The 20,572-nt window shown below is 42.5% G+C and overlaps 1 protein-coding gene across 5 annotated transcripts; it reads left to right on the forward strand.

The window, feature by feature from the left end:
* Positions 1-1,643: 1,643 nt before the first annotated feature.
* On the forward strand, positions 1,644-18,365 carry slc35a2 (solute carrier family 35 member 2). 5 transcript variants are annotated; one of them, XM_056422193.1, is made up of 6 exons: positions 1,644-2,090; positions 10,720-10,902; positions 11,340-11,491; positions 12,918-13,040; positions 13,108-13,698; positions 14,677-16,826. In XM_056422193.1, exons 1-6 carry the CDS (start codon positions 2,030-2,032, stop codon positions 14,809-14,811), a joined length of 1,245 nt encoding a protein of 414 aa, XP_056278168.1. In that variant the 5' UTR covers positions 1,644-2,029; the 3' UTR covers positions 14,812-16,826. The 5 variants fall into 5 exon arrangements, with proteins under 5 accessions (XP_056278168.1, XP_056278167.1, XP_056278171.1 ...); XM_056422192.1 differs by having other exon boundaries at positions 1,646-2,090; positions 10,717-10,902; XM_056422196.1 differs by lacking the exon at positions 14,677-16,826 and adding an exon at positions 17,025-18,365 and having other exon boundaries at positions 1,647-2,090; positions 10,717-10,902.
* Positions 18,366-20,572: the final 2,207 nt, after the last annotated feature.

A 20,572-nucleotide genomic window follows, 5' to 3' on the forward strand; every position in this document is an offset into this window, starting at 1 on the left:
ACACACGCTGAGTTTAGTTTCTTACAACTATAACTAAATAATACACATGCATGTTATATATTCAGATTATAAATTTTATAAAGAACATATGTCCTGATAATAATGGTGTGTTTACATTTTTAAGAGGTAAAAACACAAACTTGATTGTTTATTTATTACTAAAGAAATAAAGAACAGTTGGATATGTCAAATTATTACAACGTTAAAGTTGGTTACTTGCATCAAACAATGCAATTATTGTTCTACTTGTATATACTTTTACTTCTAGTATTTTAACAGTATGGTATAGGTACTTTTACTGCCGTTGAAGGTACTTCCTTATGAACTTCCGGTCAGACTGCCTGCTTCTGTCTGATGAACCATCTCACTCGAACGTGCTCGGAGCTTGAAGCTGATTAGCGGGACGGTTCAAAACATTTGATCTTTGGTCTCGGTGCCGATTGGACAGCGACGGCATGGTGGGCGTGGCCTCACGGAATAATTTAAATACAGAACAAAACAGTAACTTGTGTGTGAGACTCTTAACTCAAGGGAATTATTTTACCAACGTTTAAACTTTACGGCAGAAAGAAAAACTTTTACGGTCATTTTTTGTGCTGATGTTTAAAAGTTTAACCCGATGGATTCTCTCTGAACATGTTAACCAATAGTAGTTTTTTTCAATAATAATGAGGTTTTAATTTTATGGATCATATTTAACTATTTGGTTTGTGTGTGTGTATAAACTGCTTATACACGTAGTTTAAATAAACAACGTGTATAAACGCTGTATTTATACACATATTATATTCAGAACCTGTATAAACGGTGTATTTATACACGTGTGAAGAACAAACAGTTAAAATATTTATTGTGCAGTCAAAGTTGATGTAACCATCATGGAGTACTAGACAGTTCCTCAGTGAACCAACAGGTGGGGCTGTTCACCAACCAGGTGAGGTATTCCCCCAGCAGCCAATAGGATTCCTTCATGTCTAACCTGCAAAGACCAGGGAGGTCTCACTCTGATTGTCTATTCAGAGCTCCTTGTCACATACTGTTATTGAAACTTTATCCTTTATTTCAGTGACAGACATAATAACTATTTTGTGCAGCATCTGTTTATCTAAACTACCTGAAAAATAAAATAGTTTGTATGAATTATCTTGATTATAAATGTCTTTCTTTGTTTGTTAAGTTAACAAATCAGGATTCACAATAAGAAATAAGAATATCCATTAACAGTCTGTGGGCCAAGGACATTTTTTTCTTTTTCTACTTCATTTAGAAAAAACACAAAATAATAACTGTAGGAGTTTCATGAATGAATTTCTGCAAATACACGTTTTAAATGTTGATATCTGTAAATGGGGACGGGTATTTCATTAGAAAGTTATTGTTCAGGGATTTTTAATAAAACAATTTCCCCCATTAATATGATTTATTTAGATGACAACTATTATATTGTGCTATATATGACATAATATATACAAATATAGCATAGTATAAAATATAGAAATATTATCTAGTATATTAAAATATAATATTGTAAAACATAATCCAATATTTTAAATATACAATATAAAAATTTAGCATAACATAAAAAATATATATTTAAATATAGAATACAGTATAACATAACAACATATATTAAATATAGAAATACAGTGGATTGCAATATTCTAAAAATACAATATTGTATTATATAACATAATAAATTATATTTAAATATTAAAATGTATTGGAATATAATATTTTAAAATACAATATAGTATTATATAAAATAACATATATATATTTTTAATAATTACGCGACGCGGTTCTATCCGTCAGAGTGATGCCTCTTGTCGACGCTTGAGCTGGAGTTCCTTTACTTCCGGGACACTTCGGCACCTCCGCCGTGTTTTCTTTCGCTGCTTCTCTCCTGAGCTCCGGCTTCATCTGAGGCTGCCTGTCGCTCTTTGACCTGAACAGCAGACCCGGATCTCGGTGCTCCGGTCCGGTTCTGAGGCTCGTGGAACGGGTCGGCAGGTCAGCGGGGAACCACACGATGGCGGCGGGGATCCGGAGCCCAGTGGCGGAGGAGAAGCCGAGCCGGAGTCAGGCTGAAGGTGAGTGTTTCCCGGGAAAGAGAACCGGCCCGCACGGCTCTAACTGAGGGGTACCTGAGGGGCAACTGGAACCGAGGGCAGGACTTGTGTGATTCAAAAAATAAAAATAAAACTTCATATTTTATACATTAAAAGTAATAAAAACAAAGTTTCTTCATCTGTTTCCGGTTTCAGAAATGTCATTTAGCTACCTAGCAGCTAACTAGCAGCTAACCCAGACTAACCTCTCATGCTAGCTGAGGGCTAACGTCTAATGCTAACTGCTCTGGTTACTAACTAACTAACAACCCGTCAGAGACTCCGGAGCTAATGCTAACAGACGAAAGGTGAATGAACCACCAGGTGTGATGATGACGAAGAGCTGGTGACGTGGAGGTGGGCTCACAATACACAGTGTAGTCAGAGTGATGAGGGACATGTTCTACTATTATATCTGATGAGTCTGGGTTTTATGTATATATATATATATATGTGTGTGTTACGCCCGGCCTAGGAGTGCCAGAGCGTAGCACCAGGTCGGTCTCCCCACCTCCCAAATTAGGACCAGTCAAGAACAATGATGTTTATTTTGGTTCGGGTGTCCACAATTCTTCAGGGTGAGCCTGGCCCAAATCAACAAACAAAACAATCTAAGCAAGTCAGCTACCTTCCCTAGACCATAACCGAAACAAACAAATACAAATCACTTACCTAACGCCCTACTGAAAAACAAGAGAAAACAGTATTAAACAAAAAAGGCTTCTCACCCCTACCGACACCCGTTATAACACCCCCCCCCACAATCAGAGCTGTGCAGCATGGCCTGGTTGGAAGCTGGAGAGAGAGAGAGAGAGAGAGAGAGCCGGCCCCCACAGGTTCCCTCTTATGTGCTCCGTCCAATCACCTGTAAGGGGAAGAGAAAAGCAAAACATCATAGCACCCCCCTCAGGCAGGGAGGTGAACAACATTAAGGGGAGGATTTACTCTCAGCCATAACATATATATATTAGGGCTGTCAATCGATTTAAAAAAATTAACTAATTAATCGCACATTTTGAAATTCATTAATCGCGATTAAAAGGTTTTTTTTCTTCTAAAGACTAAATCTTCTAAATGAACGAGTAATCCCTTCAGACAGCGTGTATTTTAGACACTTGTTTAATTGTATTCTTTTTTAAAGACAAAACTTCACACAGAGCTGTGTTTTCAAAGAGGCTCCGACCTATAAAGTGCCAGCGAGGTATTTAATATCGTGGATGATAAATTGTTTCTTCAGTGAAACATCAGATTAGTAAACAAGGTGTATGAGAGACCCCATTGGTCCTGTCATCTTTAACACTGAACAGCAGCAGAACCAGTGGCCTTGGTAAACTGACAAATATGTCATGTTAACCCTCTGGAGGCTGGGGGCATTTTCTCGATTTTACAAAACAATGTAAATTCACCTTTTAAAGCCTTTTGCATGTGACACATCCCAGTGTTTCCCCCACCATTCTATCAGGGTGAGGCCCCGCCCCCCTGTCATGTTCTCTATCGCGCCAGATTACAGCAGAAGTAATATAAGGTTCTTTCCTTAAAGACGTCTTTGTTCTTGTATTAAACTAAACGTCTGTTGTTGGTCGTCTCTACAGCAGAAGTAATGTATGATTCTTTCCTTCAAGACGTCTTTGTTCTTGTATTAAACTAAACGTCTGTTGTTGGTCGTCTCTACAGCAGAAGTAATGTATGGTTCTTTCCTTCAAGACGTCTTTGTTCTTGTATTAAACTAAACGTCTGTTGTTGGTTTCCTTCAAGACGCCGTTCTTTCCTTCAAGACGTCTTTGTTCTTGTATTAAACTAAACGTCTGTTGTTGGTCGTCTCTACAGCAGCATGTCATTCTGTCTCGACGTGTCGTTCACTCTTTTCTTCTCTCCGTCTCGCCGCAGAGCTCCATGCCCGCGTGTCTGCGCGCGCATCGAGCGGAGCAACAAAAGTCCCCTTTCCCTTCCGCCCCGCGTCACCGACACGTCGCCCTCTGCTTCTCTGTGAATATGGAGGAGCAGACGGGAGGAAGGAGGCGGACTGCCGTGGTTTGACACTCACAGGAGTGAAACAACTTCAACGCACACCGGAAGTAAACAGTTGCGTTAATTGCGCTAAAATATTTTAGTGCGTTAATCGCGGCCAAATTAATCGCATAGATTAACGCGTTAACGCTGACAGCCCTAATATATATATATATATGTGTATGTATATTATATGTGTATATATATATGTGTATGTATATTATATATGTATATATATATTTGTGTATATGTATATGTGTGTATATATATATATATATATATATCTGAAAAGTCTCCTTCACATCCTGTTTAATGTCAATGATTGTCATACCTGTCGCGCTGAGTAAACACAGGTGTGACGGCCCATCCCAACAGGAACACTGTTGGGATGGGCCGTCACACCTGTGTCCTCGTTTGTGTAAACATTCCTGGCAATAAAACTGTTTCTGATTCTGATTCTGATAACTAAATCAAATCCACCGACGGTTGAACAAGCAAAAACATTTTTATAATCTGAAAGATGCTCCAACGTTCTGTAGAACCAGACAGCTGGAGTACACACACACTATATACACACACACACACACAACAAACACACTATATATATATATACACTACCATTCAAAAGTTTGGGATCACTTAGAAATGTCCTTATTTTTCAAAGAAAAGCATTGTTTTTTTCAATGAAGATAACATTAAATTAATCAGAAATACACTCTATACATTGTTAATGTGGTAAATGACTATTCTAGGTGGAAACGTCTGGTTTCTAATGAAATATCTCCAGAGGTGTATAGAGGCCCATTTCCATCAACTATCACTCCAGTGTTCTAATGGTACATTGTGTTTGATAATCGCCTTAGAAGACTAATGGATGATTAGAAAACCCTTGAAAACCCTTGTGCAATTATGTTAGCACAGCTGAAAACTGTTTTGCTGATGAGAGAAGCTATAAAACTGGCCTTCCTTTGAGCTAGTTGATTATCTGGAGCATCACATTTGTGGGTTCGATAACTCTCAAAATGGCCAGAAAAAAAGAAGTTTCCTGTGAAACTCGCCAGTCTATTCTTGTTCTTAGAAATGAAGGCTATTCCATGCGAGAAATTGCAAAGAAACTGAAAATGTCCTACAGCTTGTGTACTACTCCCTTCAGAGAACAGCACAAACGGGCTCTAACCAGAGCAGAAAGAGAAGTGGGAGGCCCCGGTGCACAACTCAGCAAGAAGACAAGTACATTAGAGTCTCTAGTTTGAGAAATAGACGCCTCACAGGTCCTCAACTGGCAGCTTCTTTAAATGGTACCCGCAAAACGCCAGTGTCAACGTCGACAGTGAAGAGGCGACTCCGGGATGCTGGCCTTCTAGGCAGAGTGGCAAAGAAAAAGCGATATCTGAGTCTGGCCAATAAAAAGAAAAGATTGGTATGGGCAAAAGAACACAGGCATTGGACAGAGGAAGATTGGAAAAAGGTGTTATGGACAGATGGATCCAAGTTTGAGGTGTTTGGATCACACAGAAGAACATTTGTGAGACGCAGAACAGGTGAAAAGATGCTGGAAGAGTGCCTGACACCATCTGTCAAGCATGGTGGAGGTCATGTGATGGTCTGGGGCTGCTTTGGTGCTGGGAAAGTGGGAGATTTGTACCAGGTAAAAGGGATTTTAAATAAGGAAGGCTATCACTCCATTTTGCAACGCCATGCCATACCCTGTGGGCAGCGCTTGATTGGAGCCAATTTCCTCCTCCAACAGGACAATGACCCAAAGCACACCTCCACATTGTGCAAGAACTATTGAGGGAAGAAGCAGGCAGCTGGTCTGCTGTCTGTAATGGAGTGGCCAGCACAGTCACCAGATCTCAACCCCATTGAGCTGTTGTGGGAGCAGCTTGACCGTATGGTCCTCAAGAAGTGCCCATCAAGCCAATCCAACTTGTGGCGGTGCTTCAGGAAGCGTGGGGTGACATTTCAACAGATTACCTCAACAAATTAACAGCTAGAATGCCAAAGGTCTGCAATGCTGTCATTGCTGCAAAAGGAGCATTCTTTCACGAAAGCAAAGTTTGAAGAAAAAAATTAATACTTCAAATACAAATCATTATTTCTAACCTTGTCAATGTCTTGGCTATATTTTCTATACATTTTGCAACTCATTTGATAAATAAAAGTGTGAGTTTTCATGGAAAACACGAAATTGTCTGGGTGATCCCAAACTTTTGAACGGTAGTGTATATATACACTCACACACACTATATACACTCACACACTCTATATATACTCGCACACAAACACACTATATTTACACACACACACACACTGCCGCATCACCTCCGTGAACAAAGCCTGACTTAGTGAAGTCTGGCTTGGACTCTTAAATCCTTCTGTTGCCCCTGAGGTAGCAGCACGATATGTATATAATATATATATATATATATTAGGGCTGTCAGCGTTAACGGGTTAATCTATGCGATTAATTTGGCCGCGTTAACGCACTAAAATATTTTACCGCAATTAACGCAACTTTGTTTACTTCCGGTGTTCGTTGAAGTTTTTACACTCCTCTGAGTGTCAAACCGCGGCAGTACGGTTTAACACTGTTTACGTTTTTAAAACAATTATTTCTCCGTGAAAATAAAGATCATAAATCAGTTTAACTCGTGGATGAATCAGTCAGGTTTCCTCCTGCTCCTCCTTCCTCCCGTCTCCCCCTCTGATACACAGAGGAACGGAGGGGCGACGTGTCGGGTGACGCGGCGCGGAAAGAACTCGTCACATGAAACCTTCAACGTGATTTGTCAATCTGTTTGTCTGTCAACATTTTTGGAAAAAAACAACCAATGAACACTCAGTAAATCACAAAGGACCTCCCACCTCACAGGTGAGGCTCATTAGCAGCCTGTCAGTCAGAGAACCAGAGAACACGGCACCAGGACAACTGAGCCTCATTGAATAGAGCTGAGATTGTTCTGGAATGTTTGATGTAGAACACGTGGGTATGTGTCATATGCAAACGCCTTTAAAAGGTGAATTATTAAATTTTTTTTTAATGTATAGATAGATAGATAGATAGATAGATATATACTTTATTAATCTGAGGAGGGAAATTTAGTCGGTGGCAACACACAAAAGAATAAAATAAAAACAAAACACAAAATATAAGAAGGGTAGTCTGGCAGGGTGAACTGTTGTGAGCCTCGAGAGCCTCAACGAAATGTTCGAAATGTTCTCCTGTGTCTCTCCGGAGGCGAGGGAGGTCTGAGGCGTCTGGAGAAGCCCAGCAGGAGGTGGTGGAGAGGGTGGTCGGGTTGTCCAATATGGACTACAGTTTCTTCAAACCTCTCTCCACCACCTATTCCAGGTGCTCCAGCTGGCAACCCGATGATGGAGCCAGCCTTTCTAACCAGTTTGTTAAGGCGGCTACGGGTGTCACGGCTCGTGCTGCTACCCCAGCAGACAATGGCAAAGTGCAGCACACTGGCGACAACCCGACTGGTAGAATAACTCCGGCATCTTGCTGCACGTTGAAGGATCGAAGCTTTCTCAGGAAAAAGAGCGACTCATCCCCTTCTTGTACAGCGTTGATGTTGGCCCCAGTTCAGTGGCTGTCGATGGGCAGCAGGTATGTACAGTACTCCCTCACCACCGTCCACTCCCTCCCAGGACACTCTAGTAGGAGCTGCTGTCTCCTGAGAGTCACCACCATCATCTCTGGTCTTGGCCACGTTCAGCGGGTGGTTCTCATGTTACTTTGCAAAGTCACTCACCACTGCCCTGTATACTCCTCCCCCGTCCATCCCCCATACACCCGCTGCAAGCAGATCCATAGAGTTTTGTGCAGATGGAAGTCACTGGTGTACAGTCACTGGTGAAGAGTGAAGGGAGTTGGTACAGTTCCCTGTGGGTTTAACATCACTGACCATCGCTCCAGACAGCACACGAAGGAGACGAGACAGTCCCTGTGAGGGCTCAACATCACTGACCGTTCCAGACACCACGGCCATTCTGACAAACCGTGGTCTGCCTGTGAGGTGATCAGTGATCAGAAGATGGGTGGACGCGGGTCCACCGGGCCACCTGCAGTCAGTGATCCAGGAAGCGTCCACACCCGTCCACACACCCGGCCCAGCTTCTCACTCAGCAGCAGTGGCTGGATGGTGTTAAATGCACTGGAGAAGTCAAAGAAAGTGACTCTCACAGAGACATCGGTTCCATCCAGGTGCGACTGAGCTCACAGCAGGTAGATGATGGCGTCCACTCCCACATGAGGCTGGTAAGCAACTGCAGAGAGTCCAACGGTGATTTCACCTGCGGCCGGAGGTGGGCCAAGACCAGCCTTTCCAGCACCTTCATCACATGGGAGGTGAGGCGACCGTCGGTAGTCATGAGGCCAGATGGTGCTGACTTCTTTGGGACAGGGACCGGGCAGGACGTCTGCCACAGCACGGGGACTTCGCCCAGCCGCAGGCTGAGGTTGAAGAGGCGCTGCAGGACACCAGACAGCTGGGTGGCGCGGGTCTTTAGGACCCTGGGGCTGATGCCATCAGGACCTTCAGCTCTGCGCTGGTGTAGTTTCTCCAGCTGTCTTCTCACCTGGTCAGTCGTCACAGAGAGAGGGAGGGTGGAGGAGCCCATTGTTATTGAGGGCTCGGTGGATGTGCAGCTCAGCAGGGGGACAGAGGGGAGGAGGTGTTTGGGAGGTGTGATGTGGAGGAGACGGGAGGGCTGTGAACTGAACCTATTGAAAAACAGTTCAGCTCGTTGGCCTCCAGGAGCCCCTGGCTGTCTCCTCCCACCTTGAAGCCAGTTATCTGCTTCATGCCAGACCACACCTCCCTTGTGTTGTTCAGCTGGAGTTTGGCCTCCAGCCTCCTGTAGGAGTCCTTGCCCTCCCTGAGCTTCACCTTCAGGTTGCGCTGGGCTTTCCTCAGCTCATCCCTGTCTCCAGACCTGAAAGCAGCTTTCATGTTAAGCGCCTTCAGGTCCCTGGTGATCCAGGGCTTGTTGTTGGGGAAGCAGCACAGTCCGTGATGGGATGGTGGTGTGTTCACAGAACTTGATGTATTCCGTGATGCAGTCGGTCATACTGTTGATGTCCTCCCTGCGGTCCACACAGCACATCCCAGTCCGTTGACTCGTAGCGGTCCTGTAGAGCGTCGTTAGCCTCCATAGACCACCTCCTCACTGTCCTGGTGGTCACTGCCTCTTCACCAGAGGAACATACCTGGGTGTCAGCCGGACCAGGTCATGATCAGACCTGCCGAGGGGGGGAAGGGCAGTGGCGCTGTATGCGTCCTTAGTATTAGCATACAGCAAGTCCAGAGTTTTATTGTTCCTAGTTGGGCAGTCTATGTATTGATGGAAGGTTGGCAGAGCTTTATCCAGTGTGGTGTGGTTAAAGTCACCAGTGATAGCCATGAATGCTCCAGGCTGATGATTCAGCAGAGCAGACACAGTGGAGTGGATGGTGTCCACAGCTTCCTCAGCGTCAGCTGATGGCGGCACGTACACGACAACCACAATGGCGGACGTGAACTCTCTCGGCAAATAGTACGGGCGCATCCCCACGGCCAACAGTTCAATGTTCGGGCTACAGAAGCGCTCCTTCACGCACACATGGTCCGGGTGGCACCACCGTTCATTCACATAAACAACGATCCCGCCCCCCCTCTTCTTACCGCTCTGTGTAGCGTCTCTGTCAGCCCGAACAGTCCTGAAGCCGGGCAAAGACGCGCTGTGATCCGGATAGTCCGCGTGCAGCCACGTCTCAGTGAAACACAAGAGACTGCTCTCACGGAAGACCCTCTCGGTCATTACCGAAATGCCCCCAGCCTCCAGAGGGTTAATGTGACATATTTGAATGTCAGTCAGTTACCAAGGCCACTGGTTCTGCTGTTCAGTGTTAAAGATGACAGGACCAATGGGGTCTCAATATACTTATTTTTTTTTACTAATCTGATGTTTCACTGAAGAAACAATTTATCATCCACAATATTAAATACCTCGCTGGCACTTTATAGGTTGGAGCCTCTTTGAAAACACAGATCTGTGTGAAGTTCGGTCTTTAAAAAGAAGAAAAAAAACATTTTAATCGCGATTAATGAATTTCAAAATGTACGATTAATGAGTTAAATTTTTTTAATCGATTGACAGCCCTAATATATATATGTATATATATGTGTGTTTATTATTCAACTCCACAGGTGTGAAGGTGAGTTGTTTGTGGCCCAATCAGAGGCTAGTGGACACCTGTCCTCAGCTACAGGTGTCCTCAGGTACAGGTGTCCTCAGGTACAGGTGTCCTCAGGTGTGACAGGTGTCCTCGGGTGTGACAGGTGTCCTCGGGTGGTACAGGTGTCCTCAGGTGTGACAGGTGTCCTCAGGTACAGGTGTCCTCAGGTGTGACAGGTGTCCTCAGGTGGTACAGGTGTCCTCAGGTGGTACAGGTGTCCTCAGGTGGTACAGGTGTCCTCAGGTGGTACAGGTGTCCTCAGGTGTGACAGGTGGTACAGGTGTCCTCAGGTGTGACAGGTGGTACAGGTGTCCTCAGGTGTGACAGGTGGTACAGGTGTCCTCAGGTATGACAGGTGTCCCCTCTGTGTCCCAGCAGTCCACAGGAGGCTGAAGTACACCAGTCTGGCGGTCCTCGTGGTCCAGAACGCTTCGCTCATCCTCAGCATCCGATACGTCCGCACGTTGCCCGGCGACCGCTTCTTCACGACGTCGGCCGTCGTCATGGCGGAGCTCCTGAAGCTGCTGACCTGCGTCATCATCATCCTGCTGCAGAAGAGACGTGAGGATCAATACACCTGATCATCTTCTTTATCCACGGGATCAATACACCTGATCATCTTCTTTCTCCACGGGATCAATACACCTGATCATCTTCTTTATCCACGGGATCAATACACCTGATCATCTTCTTTCTCCACGGGATCAATACACCTGATCATCTTCTTTCTCCACGGGATCAATACACCTGATCATCTATTATTAATTTACATCTCTCACGCCCCCCTACTTTTCTCTCCCTCCCTCTCCCTCCTTTACCCCCCTCCCTCTCTCTCTACCTCATGCCCTCATACTCCTCTCACTCCCCCCTCCTTCTCTCCTCCTCCCCTACTTCTCTCCTTTTCCCCCCTCCTTCTCTCCCTCCCTCCCCCTACTTCTCTCCCTCCTTTACCCCCCTCTCCTTCTCTCCCCCCCTCCTTCTCTCCCCCTCCCCCTCAGTCAACGTGAAGGAGACGGTGTACTTCCTGGTGGACGCGGTGGTGTTCCAGTACCAGGACACGCTGAAGCTCGCCGTTCCTTCGCTCATCTACACGCTGCAGAACAACCTGCAGTACGTCGCCATCTCCAACCTGCCGGCGGCCACCTTCCAGGTGAGACTTCGTCTTCATCGTCTTCATCGTGTCCGTCTCTCAATGCCGCCTCACTTCCTGTCTGCGTCTCATTGGTTCAGAACAACAGGAAGTAGAAACTTTGTTTTGTGGAGTGATTTAGTTATTGTCAGAATAAATACACTAATAATGGTGTTGAAGGAACTAGTTAGTGGTTAATGACATCACAGTACTAGTTAGTGGTTAATGACATCACAGTATTAGTTAGTGGTTAATGACATCACAGTACTAGTTAGTGTGTAATGACATCACAGTACTAGTTAGTGGTTAATGACATCACAGTACTAGTTAGTGGTTAATGACATCACAGTACTAGTTAGTGGTTAATGACATCACAGTATTAGTTAGTGGTTAATGACATCACAGTACTAGTTAGTGTGTAATGACATCACAGTACTAGTTAGTGGTTAATGACATCACAGTACTAGTTAGTGTGTAATGACATCACAGTACTAGTTAGTGGTTAATGACATCACAGTACTAGTTAGTGTGTAATGACATCACAGTACTAGTTGGTGTGTAATGACATCACAGCACTAGTTAGTGTGTAATGACATCACAGTACTAGTTAGTGGTTAATGACATCACAGTATTAGTTAGTGGTTAATGACATCACAGTACTAGTTAGTGTGTAATGACATCACAGTACTAGTTAGTGGTTAATGACATCACAGTACTAGTTAGTGGTTAATGACATCACAGTACTAGTTAGTGTGTAATGACATCACAGTACTAGTTAGTGGTTAATGACATCACAGTACTAGTTAGTGTGTAATGACATCACAGTACTAGTTGGTGTGTAATGACATCACAGTACTAGTTAGTGGTTAATGACATCACAGTACTAGTTAGTGTGTAATGACATCACAGTACTAGTTAGTGGTTAATGACATCACAGTACTAGTTGGTGTGTAATGACATCACAGTACTAGTTAGTGTGTTATGACATCACAGTACTAGTTAGTGGTTAATGACATCACAGTACTAGTTGGTGTGTAATGACATCACAGCACTAGTTAGTGGTTAATGACATCACAGCACTAGTTAGTGGTTAATGACATCACAGCACTAGTTAGTGGTTAATGACATCACAGTATTAGTTAGTGGTTAATGACATCACAGTACTAGTTAGTGTGTAATGACATCACAGTACTAGTTAGTGGTTAATGACATCACAGTACTAGTTAGTGTGTAATGACATCACAGTACTAGTTGGTGTGTAATGACATCACAGTACTAGTTAGTGGTTAATGACATCACAGTACTAGTTGGTGTGTAATGACATCACAGCACTAGTTAGTGTGTAATGACATCACAGTACTAGTTGGTGTGTAATGACATCACAGCACTAGTTAGTGGTTGACTCCACAGTACTAGTTAGTGTCGAGTGAGTCGTGTCTCTGTGCAGGTGACCTACCAGCTGAAGATCCTCACCACGGCTCTGTTCAGCGTGACGATGCTGAGGAAGACTCTGTCCAGAGTCCAGTGGATGTCTCTGCTGCTGCTCTTCGTCGGAGTCGCCGTTGTTCAGGTACCGACCGGCGAAGACTCGGCGGGTCAGGCGGTGAAACCTGACGGATGATGTCATTGATCTCCAGGTGGACCAGGAGGGGAAGAAGGAGGCGGCGGCGGACTCCTCCCAGAACTACACGGTGGGGCTGATCGCCGTGGTGGTGAGCTGCCTGTCGTCGGGCTTCGCCGGCGTTTACTTCGAGAAGATCCTGAAGGGCGGCGCGGCGTCCGTGTGGACGAGGAACGTGCAGCTCGGCATCTTCGGCGCGGCGCTCGGCGCGCTGGGACTCTGGTGGCGGGACGGCGACGCCGTGGCCGAGCGCGGCTTCCTGTTCGGCTACACCGGCGCCGTGTGGTGCGTCATCTTCAACCAGGCGTTCGGCGGGCTGCTGGTGGCCGTGGTCGTGAAGTACGCCGACAACATCCTGAAGGGCTTCGCCACCTCCTTCTCCATCGTGGTATCCACCGTGGTGTCGGTCTACCTGCTGGGCTTCCACGTGGACCTGCTCTTCACCGTGGGGGCGGGGCTCGTCATCGGCGCCGTCTACATGTACAGCCTGCCCAAAGCCGCCGCCTCCTCCTCGGCCCCGAGCTCCTCCTCTTCCTCGGCGTCTTTGGCGTCGCCGAGGGCGGAAGGAGACGCCGAGATGGAGGCGTTTCTGCCAAAGTCAGTGCTGGTGAAGTGACTCCTCCCTCTCTCTCTCTGGAGGTTTCTCCTCCTCCCTCTCTCTCTCTGGAGGCCTCCTCCTCCCTCTCTCTCTCTCTCTGGAGGTCTCCACCTCCTGCTCCCTTCTTCTCTCTGGAGGTCTCCTCCTCCTCCCTCTCTCTCTCTCACTGGAGGTCTCCTCCTCCTCCTCTCTCTCTCTCTCTCTCTCACTGGAGGTCTCCTCCTCCCTCTCTCTCTCTCTCTCTCTCTCTCTGGAGGTCTCCTCCTCCTCCCTCTCTCTCTCTCTCTCTCACTGGAGGTCTCCTCCTCCCTCTCTCTCTCTCTCTCACTGGAGGTCTCCTCCTCCTCCCTCTCTCTCTCTCTCGCTCTGGAGGTCTCCTCCTCCTCCCTCTCCCTCTCTCTCTCTCTCTCTGGAGGTCTCCTCCTCCTCCTCCCTCTCTCTCTCCCTCACTGGAGGTATCCTCCTCCCTCTCTCTCTCTCTCTGGAGGTCTCCTCCTCCTCCTCCCTCTCTCTCTCCCTCACTGGAGGTCTCCTCTTCCCTCTCTCTCTCTTTCTGGAGGCCTCCTCCTTCTCCTCCCTCACTCTCTTTCTGGAGGTCTCCACCTCCTGCTCCCTTCTTCTCACTGGAGGTCTCTACCTCCTCCTGCTCACCTCCCCTGTTCTCCCCCCTGGCCTCCTGCTTGCCGTCTCCTAACCTCCTCCGGATCTCAGCTGAAGACTTGTGACAACGGAGGAGGAGGAAGAGGAGGAGACTCATTATTTTCCCTCCCGGTCTTTGCTCCTCATTCTGGAAGCAAAGACCTCCTCGTCCTCTTGTTGCTCCTCCTGTGATTTAAAAGGAGAAATGAGGAGTTGATGAACCGTTACGCTCCTGTAACTCTGAACTCCTTCTGACTCGAGGAGGAGGACGTCTGGTTCTAACTCTGCGCCTCCTCGCCTCCTGCTTTCCTCCCGCAACATTAACCTCTCCCCTCTCCTCCACCTCAGAGCTCAGGGAGGCGCGGCGTCTCCTTCTCCCGCCGTCCTTGTCACAGACTAACGGCTCAAAGCACAAGAGGAGGAGGAGGAGGAGGAGGAGGAGCAGCTGCAGAGCGTCTCTGCCTTAAAACTCTCACTACATAAAGAGGAGAAGCCTTACGCTGATTATTGATTATCTTCATCAGATTGGCTTTATTTTCTTCCTCGAGGAAGAAGTTCTGGTTCTTCTTCTGGTTTCTCTGGTTCTTCTTCTGTTCTTCTGGTTCTTCTTCTGGTTCTTCTTCTGTTCCTCTGGTTCTTCTTCTGGTTCCTCTGGTTCTTCTGGTTCTTCTTCTGGTTCCTCTGGTTCTTCTGGTTCTTCTTCTGGTTTCTCTGGTTCTTCTGGTTCTTCTTCTGGTTCCTCTGGTTCTTCTTCTGGTTCCTCTGGTTCTTCTTCTGTGGTTTCATGTTTTCCAGCTCTGGTTGAAACTGATCTCTTTGAATTGATTAAGCGGTTCGTTTGGGTCACCTGACCTCCCATGTGACCTCATCTATTGATCTATTGATCGGACGGTCGCTCTCTTTAATGGAACAATCATCATCATATTGATCAATGATGGAATGTGAGTTCAGTTCTGGTTGATTATTGATCGGGTGCCTTTTCGTTGTGTGCAGTCGGCAGGAAGTCGGTCCGGCTGCTTCCTGTTTACGTTATTGTGTTGATGTTGGGGGAGGTGGGCTTTCTGTTGTTTAGCCATATCATTATTATTATTAATGATCCAAAGAAACCTTAAATTGTGGATTTAAATTAGTTTTATTTGATTTTGTATTTTTTTTCAACATAAACATTTTAGAATTAAATATTTCGATATTTAATTACTTCATGAAAATGATTATTTATTGAAAAATATAGAAAGTTTGTTCAGCTTCTGCGGAAACTAAATATTAAACAAAGTACAAAATGTTCGTTATTTAAATTTTGTTTCAGTTTTTGTCAAATAATAATTTAAAAGGGAAATTATGTCTTTTGGGAACATATACATATATATTTGTTTTTTTAAATATTAAATACATTTTATATACATATATTAATATATGAATAAATACATTTATATATATATATCTATAAATAATAAATGCATTTAAGAGGGAATGAAGGATTGATCTGTGTTTCCGTGAGACGGTGGAGGAAGAGAACTATCTTTAGATTATCATCTGAATAATTTATAAAAATCTAAATAAGATCATCATTTTATTATTTTAAAGAAATATTGTATGAAAACACTTTTTGTTTCTCTTGAAAATTACATATTTAACATAAAACACAGATTATTTAATCCTATCAAACTTTTTTTCTTTTCTTATCATTTTTGTAATTTTATATTATTGCTGGATGTTTTTGAAATGACAGATCTAGAACTAAAGTTTGTTTTCTGGAGACTGCAAGATAATGTTCTTATCTTTATTGATTTTAGTTTTTCTAATCAAACCTGCGTCTTTTATTATTATTGTGGGAAAACAAAGAAAGAAACCTCCGTGACTGACATCCATCTTTGTTTGTGTTGTTCGCTCTCGGCCAGCAGCTTGTTGTGTAAATACTTCTTTTGGTAAAGTTTTATATAAAGGAGGAAATGAATCAAACAATCTGGAGTTTGTCTTAATTTGGAGGGAAATTCATTCCAGTAAAATGTTTCAGATTGTTTTTTTCTTCGGAGTTTTGTATATAGACAAAAAGTTCTCGTTTCAAGAAGTTATAAAGTTATAAAACTTAAATCATGTTTAAAGAAGTCAAAAGATGAATGTGGATTATTTAATCTTCCCAGACGACGTCTTTATTCTTCAGACTGTCGAATCAAGTGACAATGTATATTTTACATTTTAATGTATAGCAGATATTTTCAGATAGTTGCATATATATATATATATATATATATATATTCCAAACTACAGTTAAAAACATTATTGTGATTGTTATGAATTAATTTTTATCTCTGAGATAAAAGTCCTCCATTTTAGTGAGATTTTTCTTTTTTTAACTGTGTATTTTAATCAACTGTTTAAATGAATGTTTTATTATTTTGGAAGCTTGATTGTTTGCCATCTCAAGATGAGAAAACACACTGAACTGGAAATATATATTTTTATTCTTCTGAAATAAACATTTCAGATAAAAGGCTGAACATTAGTTTATTTTAAAATAATTTGTATTTTCATGTTTTCAGATTAATGAGGTAAAAGCCGGAAACTATAAGATGATACTACTTATAGTACTATATCGTGTATATGTAGTATATTCTACTCCGTAGAGCAGCACTTTTACACAACAGGAAGTCTAATGCCTCCTTTTCTTCTTCCTCCTTCTCCTCCTCCTCCTCCAGGTGTTCATCTAAACAGAAAGGATCCTGAGTGATAGACGGCAGCCTTCACCTTCCCTGCTGGTACAACTGCAGTATTCCTACTGTACTAACTACTACTGCAGTATAATTACGGTGTTACTGCAGTTTTATCAGGGTACGACTGCAGTATTATCATGGTACTACTGCAGTATTATTAGGGTACTACTATACTTCTGCAGTATTATCATGGTATTACTGCAGTATTATTAGGGTACTACTATACTACTGCAGTATTATCACGGTACTACTGCAGTATTATTCGGGTACTACTGCAGTATTATGCTACTGTAGTATTTCTACTGTACTAACTACTACTGCAGTATTATTATGCTACTACTGCAGTATTACTAGGCGACTACTTCAGTATTATTACGGTACTACTGCAGTATTATTAGGGTACTACAATATTTTTATGGTAATACTGCTGTAGTATTAGGGTACTACTGCAGTAAGATAAAAATCTTTCCAAACGTCGGGTACGATTTTTAGTTTCAAGATATTTAAATAATCTTAACGGGATTAATAATATTATAAAACATAATATCATTCATATGTTATACTGTCGCCGCTTTCAGTTTCCATATAAATATTTAGTTCCGGTTGTTTCAGAATTCATTGAACTTTCAATTTTTTTATTTTAAATAAAGATATAAAACTTAAACATAAAATATATTATCAATAACTGTAATGTCGAAGAACAAAAGTAAAAGACGATGAATAAAACACGCTACATTTTGATTCAGAGTACATATATATAGTATAAAAACATTTTAAAATGTAATATTTTGAATAAATAATGAACATTTTGAAAATTGTGAAATAAAAAAAATACTAAATATAAATTGTAATCGATGGTGGAAATTGGAACATTTTATAGTCAAAATGACTACTTTTATAAAAATTATCTGATTTGTATTTTATTTTATTTTTACACATTTCTAAATGAATTAAATAAGAATTATTTTTTAAAGGAAACTTCTGGATATTTCTTCTCAAGTGCCTGAAGCTTTTAGTTTTTATATTTAAATTTATTTTTAAAGATGTTTTTTTATCTTGGACACAAAACTATTTTTCGTCACCTCGCTGCCTTCAAGTTTGTTTTTAAACTTTTAAAGTGGAATTTGTTCTCATAAGAAAATATTTACGTTTGGTTTTTACCTCAATTAAAGTTAAAGATTAAAGTTTCTTAAACTCTTCAAAACCAATTATTGTGAAATTATTTCAGTTTGTGTAAAAAATAATTGGTGTACATTTTTTTATTGTGTAACTTTAATAAATCTGAAGTTTGTCATTTTGTTGTGATTAAACTGTTCTGAGGTCAGACTCGCGGGATTCATGATGTCATCATTTAAATCTTTCATTTTCACTCGATTAACAAATCACATGAAGCACAATTAGGTTTTATTCATGAATGTAAAATAATTTGTCTTCAGCTGAGGATTTGATTTGATTAGTTTTTGTTGGTGTAACTTCACGTCTGGAACAATTAATGCTCGATTATCAGATGTAATAGTGACCAATCAGAGGAATGTGTCAGGAGGAAGAGGAGAAACTTAAGGTCATTCTGACGATGCTGAGAAACAAAAAGAACACATAATCATGTCTTCATAGGAACAATAATATAAAGACTCTTTCATCCTCTTGAGCTCGGTGTTTATCGTGCTAAAGACTAAATGTTGTCGTTTAGAGGAGGAGCCACCAGGGGGAGACAGAGACTCTGGGTTCATTCTAAAGAGCTAGAAGAAGAAGAGCAGCAGGTGAACGAAACAAACATCCACCTGTGAAAACACAAATCTTTTGACGTTCTTTCATCAGATATTCAATTTATTTTGTATAGCTCAGAACAATAGATGTCATGTGACCAGATGAACAATAGATGTTATGTGACCAGACGAACAATAGATGTCATGTGACCTGATGACCAATAGATGTCATGTGACCAGATGATCAATAGATGTCATGTGACCTGATGAACAATAGATGTCATGTGACCAGATGAACAATAGATGTCATGTGACCTGATGAACAATAGATGTCATGTGACCTGATGAACAATAGATGTCATGTGACCAGATGAACAATAGATGTCATGTGACCAGATGAACAATAGATGTCATGTGACCAGATGAACAATAGATGTCATGTGACCAGATGAACAATAGATGTCATGTGACCAGATGAACAATAGATGTCATGTGACCAGGTGAACAATAGATGTCATGTGACCAGATGAACAATAGATGTCATGTGACCAGATGAACAATAGATGTCATGTGACCAGATGAACAATAGATGTCATGTGACCAGATGAACAATAGATGTCATGTGACCAGATGAACACTAGATGTCATGTGACCAGATGAACACTAGATGTCATGTGACCTGAAGAACAATAGATGTCATGTGACCTGATGAACAATAGATGTCATGTGACCTGATGAACAATAGATGTCATGTGACCAGATGAACACTAGATGTCATGTGACCTGAAGAACAATAGATGTCATGTGACCTGATGAACAATAGATGTCATGTGACCTGATGAACAATAGATGTCATGTGACCAGATGAACAATAGATGTCATGTGACCAGATGAACAATAGATGTCATGTGACCTGATGAACAATAGATGTCATGTGACCAGATGAACAATAGATGTCATGTGACCAGATGAACAATAGATGTCATGTGACCAGATGAACACTAGATGTCATGTGACCAGATGAACAATAGATGTCATGTGACCAGATGAACAATAGATGTCATGTGACCTGATGAACAATAGATGTCATGTGACCAGATGAACAATAGATGTCATGTGACCAGATGAACACTAGATGTCATGTGACCAGATGAACAATAGATGTCATGTGACCTGATGAACAATAGATGTCATGTGACCAGATGAACAATAGATGTCATGTGACCAGATGAACAATAGATGTCATGTGACCTGATGAACAATAGATGTCATGTGACCAGATGAACAATAGATGTCATGTGACCAGATGAACAATAGATGTCATGTGACCAGATGAACAATAGATGTCATGTGACCACAATAGATGTCATGTGACTGATGAACAATAGATGTCATGTGACCAGATGAACAATAGATGTCATGTGACCAGATGAACAATAGATGTCATGTGACCAGATGAACAATAGATGTCATGTGACCAGATGAACAATAGATGTCATGTGACCTGATGAACAATAGATGTCATGTGACCAGATGAACACTAGATGTCATGTGACCAGATGAACAATAGATGTCATGTGACCAGATGAACAATAGATGTCATGTGACCAGATGAACAATAGATGTCATGTGACCTGATGAACAATAGATGTCATGTGACCAGATGAACAATAGATGTCATGTGACCAGATGAACAATAGATGTCATGTGACCAGATGAACAATAGATGTCATGTGACCAGATGAACAATAGATGTCATGTGACCAGATGAACAATAGATGTCATGTGACCAGATGAACAATAGATGTCATGTGACCAGATGAACAA

The sequence above is a fragment of the Pseudoliparis swirei genome, chromosome 9, assembly GCF_029220125.1.
Source record: "Pseudoliparis swirei isolate HS2019 ecotype Mariana Trench chromosome 9, NWPU_hadal_v1, whole genome shotgun sequence".
In the NCBI taxonomy this organism is placed as follows: domain Eukaryota; kingdom Metazoa; phylum Chordata; class Actinopteri; order Perciformes; family Liparidae; genus Pseudoliparis; species Pseudoliparis swirei.